The following is an 11,265-nucleotide window of genomic DNA, read 5'->3' as shown; positions in this document are numbered from 1 at the left end:
ACAATTTTATTTGCACCATCTCTTTGATCAATGTTATGTAAAAAAACAAGTTTTGGTAGTTTGCAAGGGGGTTCACCCCCCCCCCCTTTGAACCCCTCACAGTGTGAATGCTATAGCTAAGCCCTTGACTCTATTACAAACAAAACATCCACAGCACGCTCGATTTACAACTCTTTACGAGTCACTCCTTTGAATTTTGACAAAGTTATTAATATTTCAAAAATTAACTCAAAAACCCTATCACGTAATTTTTCGAAAGATTAACCATTTGAGCACATTGGGGTATTCCAGAATTCACACGCAAGTTAAACAAGCCAGACCAAAAACCATGAAATGCATAAAATATACTTACGGAGTAACTGTTGTGCAGTCCGTATTCGCAGTTGGGCATGCAGCTGGAGATGGTTCCGTTGACCAGGTCTGTGATGTTGCCAGAGGCGTCCCTTAGGGCGGCACCGCCCGCGAACAGCACGAACACCGCGTAGCTGATCATGGAGATCAGCAAGGCCAGTAGCGTACCTTTGGGGATGGATGACGCGGGGTCCTAAGAAATGAAATAAAGCATTTTCGAGTTTTGAAAATGATAAAAATTGGAGTAAAAAATGTCAGATTGAAATATGTTCTAAGATTTTTCGGCTAGGGGTCACTATTCACAATGGTAATAATTTATATTATTAACTTGTCTGAATTTGCGAACGTCTGGGGGCCAGGGTGGAGGTCTGGGGGCTTACTAGGGTGTCAGAAGGGACCCTCGAATCGACCTCCTCTTTGCTTGCAATTTATTTATTTTTAATTAACATAAATGGTGGTAACATAAATAAGAACATATAAACAATAACAATACGATGTTGTACATATATCGTAATACAAACAAAAATAATAAATATATATACGATAATACGGATAAAGTCGGAATGATTTCACTTAAGGATCTTTCTTCAGTCAGACAATAATTTAATTCAGGAAGCTTTCCTATTTCGTTCTGCCACTTTTTATCAGCCATATGGTAATTTGCTTTTGAAGAGGGATTGTTTTAACTTAGTGCATTGCGGCTTGAACCCACTATGCACCCAAAAATAATACATGGAAACGTTGTCCAAACGATGTATTCATTTTTGGTATTATCATTCTTTGTTCTGATCTTAGTCTTGTTGTTTAATTTCAAAAGTACAAGAAAAATATGTTAGTTAGGTCGAGAAAATTTATAATTATCTGTTTTTTTTGCGAAGAGAAGAAGCTCTCGAGTAATACAGCTGGAGAAATATCCACGCTGAACAACACACACAATACTTTTGTTGGTACAGTTGACAGTTTTAAGTAGGTTTTAGTGGAATTTTAGTATTTTATAATGAAATAACTTGTTGAGCAAAACCACGAATTGCAATATTTAATCATTGAAGATAATAACCAACTCAGAAAAAGATTCGGTCCCATCTAGGGATTGGACCCAGGACATCGAATTGGCGGGGCTTTGCTCACATAATGTATCCAAGACACTATCTAGATTGCGATTAAATTCAGGTGGAATCTTGGAATCACGTATAAATGTATGCGTTAAGAAAATGAAGATAATGTTAGTAGTTCTTAGTCGAAGTATGATACGGTTGACCAAATGACCGAAGTTGATATGGTCGAATTGGAGCAAAGGCTGAGGTCCTGGGTGCAATTTCTGTATGTGGCCGAATCTTTTCCTGAGTTTTCTTTTTCATATTTTTCTTTTGAGAGTTGTTCAATTATATTCAATGATGTAATTTATGGAATAATAAGTTTTTTTAAATAAGTCGTGAGTATTAACCGTGTCCAGTAATTATACCTTTGATTCTCTTAAAAATTAATGAAGTCGCTACATTCCGGGCTTAAACTTTTGACAGTAAAAAACGGTATATATAAATGTCGCAAGTCAAAAAGATCGCTGGAACTAATTTTCAATATTAAAGTAGCAATGCCAGTGAGATATAAAAAATCTGAAGAATTCACGAGTAAAGCAGCCCGATTGATATTCTTGGTTGCTAGCTGTCTCAAAGTTTGGTTAAATAATTCATGCCCACGGGAGGTACAAAAACGATTTCTCGAATTCTACGTCTTTTATAAACAGCTTTTAAAGATTATTTCAGAGACGTACCAAATGAAACAAACGAGATTCGTCGAGGTCTGGGAATCGTGAATAATTAATTTTTTGTCAGAAGCCAGATAGGGATGCGAATGATTGGATGCTCTATAGGGACTCGCTTCCATAGAATAGGTTAATCTGTGTTAACTAAATTATAAATTTAGACCCAGGGAATTTAATACTTCGTGTGTGTGAAAACACCATCAAACAATATGTCAAGTCAGTACAGTCGATAAGTAAACTTCACTTTTAAAATAGTCTGATCACGCTGGTAAAACAATACGCAAATCAGCAGTAACAAAGAGTATCAAAAACAATCGCTGGCATTATCTCTAAACTGACGTTGCTTGATGGCACTGACTTGATCACGTAATACTTCAAAATCCGAGACGAGCCAAGACCTGTACTTTAATCGGCCTTGTTACTAATGATGGATGGATGGACTGTACAAATGATGATGTATCATTCAAGAACTCGTGAATGGACAAACCTTCAGATCCCCAGAGATGTTGGCGCCAGCCTGGATACCAGTAACAGAGGGGAAGAAGATGGCAAACACGGAGAAGAAGTCTTGGTTCACCTTTTCACTGTAGCGGTAGTCTGCCTTCCAGTTTTGTTCAAATACTTCCACTAGAAACAAATACAATTTTCAAGCAAGGGAAAGGATTTTCAGATATTTATTATACTAATGCACTACCATTCAGGCAAAATCCATAGTTTGGAAATAGTACCGCACCAAAAAATGACAATATATAACTTAATGTTGGAATGCAATCACACAGCAGTAGTATTAGAATGCTTGTTTTGAACAGTTGTTGTTGTTGTTGTTACTGATGGGCCAGAAAGTTCATAATGTTTATAAAACAACCTATCAACGTATAAACATCCAGTAAAGTATAGTTTCCCAGATTCAGCCTAATTTCATAAATTCATTTTTTAAATTGAATACTCGTAATTGTTTGAAAGATATCAATTAAACTCTACGGCATCGAGATTTTTTTGGTGGATATATTTATATATTTGTAATAACCATTGAAATGAAAATCCAGAATAAAAAACTAAGCTAATTTCATGATGTTGAAGATCACGGATCGAAATTTTGTTTATTGGGAGATATGTGCAGATTTTAGATGTTGTTTTATTGTTTAGATATGAAAGAATAATACTAACGTTGAAAGCCAGAAAATCCCCTGGCTTTCTCCAGATCATCTGTTGGCCCAATGGCTGTGCCGATTATGAAGTCCAGAATAGCGCCGACGATGATTGCAATCAAGAAGTTCTGAAATGTCACAAAACAGCTAAATTAATGGATCATAAAAAAAGAAAAATAATGCTATAACAAAATAAATGAAAGAGATTTTCACGGTCAAAAGTATTATAGTGATTTGTTTTTGGAGTATTATGCCGTTTGAGCTACCTCCTTCTTTAGCCAACGTTTCGGACAGCATTACAGTGTCCATCATCAGATTACACATCTGCCCTGATGATGGACACTGCAATGGTGTCCGAAACATTGGCTAAAGAGGGAGGTAGCGTAACACTGCATAGTAACCCAAAAACAAATCATTAAAAAGAAATCTTCCGTGATGTTATTCTAATATTCTTTGCTTTCATTCTGGCACCACGTCTAAAATTTCCGTTTCGCACTTTGATCATAATTTCATTTCCTATTGCTCATTTTCAACCCCTTTAATAATGTTACATAACAAATGTTTCTAAGGTATTTTCTTTGTTTATTAATTTTATTTTCATACACATTTAAGTTTACGAATAAATAATTACAACTTATGTACTTAGTACATATTTTTTATTTATTTCAAAGAAGTACAAGATTTAAAAATTATTACAGTATGCAAAATAAATATGTTTTCCTAATTATTCTACTAATACTAAGGTGAGCTCCAGAAGCTCGTGTATATGGGAGGAGTGTGTATATGTATATGTTACAGCCAAAGTAATAAATCCGGATATTATATATACCTACTATCCAGCCATAATTTATAATGTCTACCCAATTGAGACAAAGTGATAATTGACACAGAATTAACCACATTAACTAGCAATTTTATATAATATCTTCGAAGACTTGGATAAAGTAATAAAACCTAACCTAACCTTCAACTTAAACTTCAACAAGTCAGTTGGACCGTATTTATTACCTTGGCTAACTTTGACCCGATATTATGAATAATATCCGGATAAAGTGATTAATTTATCACATTATCTAAACAATTTTGTTATTAAATATCATGACCAGTCATTATGTATAATAGCTATTTAATCACTATGTCTGTAACATATATACAAAAAGAAAATAATGTTTAAAAGGTGATGTGTGTTTAGTATTAAGTCTCATTAAAAAAAACTACAAACGTACAAATTACAAATACAAAATAACATAATTCAATTTTTAAATTAGCTACAAACATAACTCTATCTTCAAATGAACTGCAAACATAATTCAATTTACACAATTTTAGAGAATTAGTATTATAACAATAGGCAAAGTTTTTTTAAATGCTAGATAGTATAGATTGTATGCGTATATTAAGGGTACAATATATCATTGTCAAATTTCAGGGAGTTAATTTTCTATTTTTTGTATTTCTTTGGCATTCACTATGTAACAATTTCTAGACATTTTTTGTTTTTAATGAGTTTTTTTATTCACAATGTACATTTGTTACGTATAAATTTTTTATAAAATTAGCGACCGGTTTCGACACGTCCGTGTCATTAACTAGCTATTTTAAAACTAAATTTTTAAGTGCAGAAATATGGGGTTTTATTTAGTTTGGTTCTTTGGTGGGAGGGGATTTGAGGGGGTATAATAATAAGTGTGTTTTTAACATCTATAGAAAACCTACACACACTGACTGTGTTATACCTTCTACTTCAAATCATCCTTTGTCCCATAAACTCGCCTCCTTCAACTCAATGATACATCGAGCCATTAATGTCCCTTTAAATATTGAGAATTTCAATAATGAAATTAACATTATAAAACAAATAGCTATAAACAACGGATATAAACCTGACATAATTAATCGTTTAGTTAATAAGAAACAAACCAAAATATTTTCTAAAAAGTACATTTATAGTGGTGATAATAACACTCAATCTAGTAAAAATCTAATATATAAAAAACTTCTTTATACAGGCGACTTGTCCTTAAAAATATCCCGCATGTTACCAGTTAATATTTCGACAGCTTTTTACACCAATTCTAAAATAAAAAACTTAATTAATAACAAGGATGTTTCAAATAAATTAGATAAAAATGGGATATACACTTTAGAGTGTAATGATTGTAACTCCCAGTATGTAGGTATGACTACAAGAAATTTCAAAACCAGAATTAGGGAACACGAACTATGTTTAAAAAATAATAATTTCTCCGAGTTCGCTAATCATTTGATAGAGACAGGCCATAGCTTCAACCGGGATAAAACTAAGTTTAAACATTCTAACATTAATAAATATTTTAATTTGTGCGCATTAGAAACATTAGAAATCAACAAGAAAATTAATTCAAACATTAATATAGTAAATAAAATAATAGCACCTTGCAAATCACCTCTATTGACAATGTTCCCCGTTATTTTGACTCCTCCCTCCACTTCCCTCTCAACCCCCTCCCCCTCCCTCAAATCCCCTCCCACCAAAGAACCAAACTAAATAAAACCCCATATTTCTGCACTTAAAAATTTAGTTTTAAAATAGCTAGTTAATGATACGGACGTGTCGAAACCGGTCGCTAATTTTATAAAAAATTTATACGTAACAAATGTACATTGTGAATAAAAAAACTCATTTAAACAAAAAAAAGTTAATTTTCTTTTTAAATTGCTCATATTTAAATGTTTCTGTTACCTCAATTTTGTTTTTGGACATTAATATGTTGTTACATCTTGCTTAATGTGGATGTTAAAATATATTATGTACAGGGTTTTCCAATATTTTGATATTCAATCTTAAAAGATCAATGGTTCCGTTGCTTGTGTGGCATGTAGAGCCGTCTTGTTGAAAGTAAACGTTGTCCAGATCAATATAATCCAATACCGGCCATAAAAAATCATTAATCATCTCTCGATAGCGCAATCCATTCACTGTAACTGTTGATCCAGCCTCATTTTCGAAAAAGTAAGGTCCAATGACTCCGCCGGACCATAAACCGCACCAAACAGTCACACGTTGAGGATAGAGAGGCTTTTCAACAATAACTCTTAGGTTTTCCGAGCTCCAGATGCGACAATTTTGCTTGTTGACGAAGCCACCGAGGTGGAAATGGGCCTCATCACTCAAGATGATTTGCATTTGATTCACTCAAGTGAATTTTAATAATTTCAATGCGTTGTTGAAGCGTGTATCGTTCCATTTTTATTAATGGCGTAGTTTCTACTTGTCAAATGTCAAAAATGACAGCTTCAAAAGTAACATCTACCGAAATAGCGGGCTATTAAAAATAACACCTCTTATTGGAAAACCCTCGCTTTATCAATTGGTGTAATTTTTATGGTTTACAGCAGTGCATTATAATATTTCATCCCTTTGAAGAATAATTGACTATTAGCTTTGTCTATTTTGGTGGCCTGATTTCATTGCACGTCCTCGTGTTATGTCTGCGTTGGGTATATTTAGTTTGGGATGTATTTTTGGTAAGATGTTAATTATTAATTTATGTAATAATATAATTGAGTTCAATCTATTACACTATTAGCCAGTTTAGCTCTTCTAATTCTAAAATTATGTGTATTGAAGACTACGATGAACTCTATTCCTAAAAGAACCAAACTTCTGACAAAACCGGTTTCAAATATACAAGACGACAATGCCAAAGTCGAGAATCGCAAGTCATATGTTAAAACAGTGAATGCTGACATTAATTTTCCCATCTAGAACTCGTTTCTTTCTGCAATAGGCCACACATTAATTATTCATGCAGTGGTTTACATTCAATTTACCTGAGCTTTGCTTTCCCACTCCATCCCGACAGCGCAGATCATGATCATGAGCAATAATGCAACGGTTCCGATGATCCTGACGTCATTGTTTCCTCCATCGACAATCTGCAGCCCGTTGCTCTTCAGCAGATCGTTGAGAGAGTTGCAGAAACCTATAGTGTTCATACTCGCTGCCACAGAATTGGCAAAGGCGAACACTATACCGACAGAAGCCCCGAACTCCGGACCGAGGGATCGGGATATGATGTAATAGATACCACCTGGAAGAAGAATAACATCATGAAGAAACGTAGCGAAGAAGACACTCATTTCATGGATTCCTGGACATATTGACATTGTGGGTAACGATATTATCGATTCCTTCCATAATCACTAGCCCACGTTCTCCTATCTGATTTTTTTCCATCCTCAAAGATATATCCCGCATATTGCTATTCAATCCAAAAGAACCGATACAAAGGTATATCCCATCAAAACCGTGATTTCAACAATTCCCCAATTTTTATAAAAAATAAATTTCCTCGCTTATTCCAATGAGAATTACAGTGTAACTTTAGATCACAAATTTTGTTAGTTGTCCCTCTCTAAGCAAATATCCTCTCTTCCATTCGGCCTTACATAAAATTGCCTCTCCTTCGTTCGACATCTCATCTCTTCTAAGTCTGAGCTCGATTCCAATCTTCCGTATATAATTACGAAATTTGCTCATTTAAATAAAATTAATATGTAAATTCGCCTTCCCTTGAATGGTGAAAGCTGGAAACAATGTTTCAGCGCCCTCGAGGTTACTTTCACAAAAACGACGCTATATAAATCAGTCAACTGCAGAATGTGACGAAATATACAGTTTGTTTTTCGAGCGAACTTTTGACTATATATGTATGTCAGAAAAAAGGTACGCAATTTTATCAATGCAAGCAGATTTTCAGCTCTATGGTCAGATAAGATTCAAAGTCGATGAATGCCCATCAAAATATGTTCTACTTCTCTTATTTTCACTGTCCTTTTGGTGTCTAAATGAAATTAAATTTCCACGATTCAGTCAGTGATAGTCAACTCTCAAACTTCACCATTTTTTCATCAATCTGAATTCTTGCACTTTCAGGCATCATCAGACAAAACCAATTTACTTCATTTTAGTTCTAAAATACTAACCGCCTTTGACCTCTCCATTGGTACTGATGGCTGACAGCGACAGTGTGGTTATAACACACACACAGGCAGAGATCCCGATGATGAGGAGAGTCTGACCTATTCCTGACTGTGCCACGACCCAGGACAGACGGAGGAAGAGCATCACGCCCCAGATGTTGAGGAGACATGGTATCAACACGCCCTAAACATGGAAAATATGGTTGTATCATCAAAAACACACGGAGAAAAATGAGTAAAGCTGATTTATTGAAATCCATTTATTAATAAAATAGTAGTCCATTCAGAATATATCGGAAGCGTGTTAATGCAGGTGTCCTTTTTCTGATAAATATAAAGACGGAATATTAAAATATTAGAATTTTTATGAACACGTGTTCCGACATCCTAATAAAATATTCGTGGTTTACTGACAGTTTTTAGGAAACCTGTCAATTCATTCGATAAAAGCCTGCCAGTCCTGTTTTTTTTTACAGGAATACGAATGATTTGATACCAGATTTTGAATAAATTAGCAATGTTTTAGGTCAGTAAGTTTTCTCCGTGTTTTGTCCAGTTTAATTGGAAGATATATGTACCTATACACCATAAATTTTTCTAAGATTCTTTTTAGACGTCTTTTCCAGAAGTGTATGCATTATATCCTGGTAACAAAATATGTTTAAAAACACATTTTTTTAAATTTTCATTTACCAGGTCTTGCCATTGCATAGCCAAGGTGTATTGATAGGAAGTCATTGTAGATTGTATTGTAAAATTATTCACACGGGAGTGTTTGACCTATGGACTGTTTTTATAAAATTAAAAATATTATTTTTATAGACTAATCGCTTTATTTTAATTTAAATTTTCCTTTCTTCCTTTACGAAGCTAAAATCGGATATATAAAATTGGATTGAAATTCTAATTTTCTATTTAATGTTTACTGGTACTGTATGTTATCCACCGCTTACCCACCCTGGTATAAGTAACAGATGGTTACTCCTTCAGGGCTCTCACAAGGACTCGACTTGGTTGTTAAACGAACGACTCTACATTTATTATATAACGAATCCTTGCGCGGTAGTTAGGTTGCAGGATGCCCACGATATACACAAGAAACATGGTTAATTGTATTAAGATATGCACTGTGAAAGATGTAGTAAAATAAGCCTTAAATAATAAATAATCACAACAACGACATCAGTAGAAATAACAAAATAGAAATAAAAATTAAAAAGGTAAAAACACTTTCTTCCGTTCAGTAGCGTCATAATTGTAGGCATCTGAAGAAAGAACAAAACGAGATATAAATTAGTAATACTTTACCGGAGAGAATTCCACCTGTCAACTGCTACCTGTACGAAGATCGACTACCGCACCCTTCAGACCGACTATCTGATTAAGCCCTGGAAATAGAGTATGTGGGAAGTTTGGAGGATTGCCCGAAGACCCAAGGGAATATGTGAGCGTCAGGCAGTCGGAAGGGGGCGGTCGACATCGTGTGAACACTTGTCCGATGTGAGACGATGTTTATATTGCTACTAATATAATTTACAGAAATGAAAGGATCTATTTACTATCTACGATCTATTTACCTGTATCCAGCCGAGCTTTATTCCGACGTGTCCTTGAGTTTCAGGGGGTAGTTTTGAATCCGCTTCTGTTTCATCCTGTTGGTAAATAGAAAAAAAAACATATATTAATATACAATAACTTACATAAAGAAGTGTATCTATGAGTAGGTAAATAAAATTTCGTCTGAAATATTTTTCAGAATTGCTCCGTATATTTCATAAAATGATTATCAAGACATTTACAATACGTCAATACACATAAAAACTAACAATGTTTTGTATTCTGAATTATTTAAGAATAATGGGAAGGGGATCTGGCTTCTATGGAGACCCATTAGTAGCAAATTAGTAGACCTATTCAACAAACAAAGTAAAAAACATTTCTAATCAAATTGAAACTGTAGTTCTACGCTAGGGTGATACAGAGATAAATGTTTACTCTCGACTCTAATGTCTAGACCAGGGGTACCGAACCCGAAGTTACGTAAGTTGTTTAGAGAATTTCTGAAGAAATAATCCCTAAGATCTACGAGGTTTACAATTCCTCAAGATCTACGGTAAGAATGGCATCACTACTATAACACGAGTAAACAATACAAACAGTTGCTTAAAAAGTGTGCGATTGCTCGGACTATAACCGTCTCACTTGTATTGCCGGCTCTATACGCTCACGGAGTGAGGGAGCCGGTATAATCATAACATGTGGGGCTCGGACTCTCGATGGGTGTTTTGATTTATTGCTTGACATCTCCAGACATCAATTAGTGATGCGTTTTATATTTTCGCAGAATTATTATTCTTGTTTAAATACTGCATCTTCCACTTATTTGCCCTTGGCGCGTTTAACATATTTAAAAAAATAGCACATATTTAATAGGTGTGCTAGCTTTTTCGCTCTCCGCTATACACGCGCCTATGTGTGTGAGGAGAAATTGTTTTTTTTTGTATGTACTGTATATTTGTAATTGAGTGTAAATATGTAAATGCACTAATAAACTAATAAACGCTGTATGCAGAGATACTGGATGGTCTAGATTAGTTCACAATTACTAAATGTAGCTTCGGTTTATTAAAAAATAGAGTCTTGACGTGTACGATGAAGGAGATAAATAATCAGTTTCCTTTTCCAATGTCATCTGCACTCACCCTCCGCTTACAAAAATCAGGTCAGCTGCAGTCGACCTTCCGAGAAATGAGCGGAAAAAAATGTACCGGTTGGAATTGATTGCGATAACAAATTCATAGTGCGGTTATGCGCCTGGCACTTTTCAAGCAATAATCCAAACCCCAAAAATATAAAATATAATATAAATGTGATAAATTTACGAGGCCGATTTTTTTTGCATGAATACCAAAATCAAAAACATGGAAAGATGAAAACGTCACTTTGGTCCGCAAAAAATCTTCAATTGGGCCGCAGGTTGGGCACGCCTGGTCTAGACCTAGACAGAGTAACTAGGTAGGTTTGGCGTATGGTCGGGTT

General features: G+C 34.7%; 1 protein-coding gene across 1 annotated transcript in view; it reads right to left on the bottom strand.

The window, feature by feature from the left end:
• NKCC (sodium potassium chloride cotransporter) overlaps positions 1-11,265 on the bottom strand; it is an 86,091-nt gene that overhangs the window by 13,672 nt on the left and 61,154 nt on the right. Inside the window, exons 2-7 of the mRNA XM_089644166.1 lie at positions 9,804-9,878; positions 8,230-8,410; positions 7,075-7,334; positions 3,281-3,389; positions 2,601-2,740; positions 353-544 (exon numbers count right to left, since the gene is read on the bottom strand). Of these exons, the coding sequence (XP_089500292.1) occupies positions 353-544; positions 2,601-2,740; positions 3,281-3,389; positions 7,075-7,334; positions 8,230-8,410; positions 9,804-9,878 (957 nt within the window). The remainder of the gene's footprint in view (positions 1-352; positions 545-2,600; positions 2,741-3,280; positions 3,390-7,074; positions 7,335-8,229; positions 8,411-9,803; positions 9,879-11,265) is intronic.

The sequence above is a fragment of the Hesperophylax consimilis genome, chromosome 2 (assembly GCF_061612785.1).
Source record: "Hesperophylax consimilis isolate HC1 chromosome 2, BYU_Hcon_1.0, whole genome shotgun sequence".
Taxonomy (NCBI): Eukaryota; Metazoa; Arthropoda; class Insecta; order Trichoptera; family Limnephilidae; genus Hesperophylax; species Hesperophylax consimilis.
This window is presented reverse-complemented; position numbering and strand designations above follow the sequence as displayed.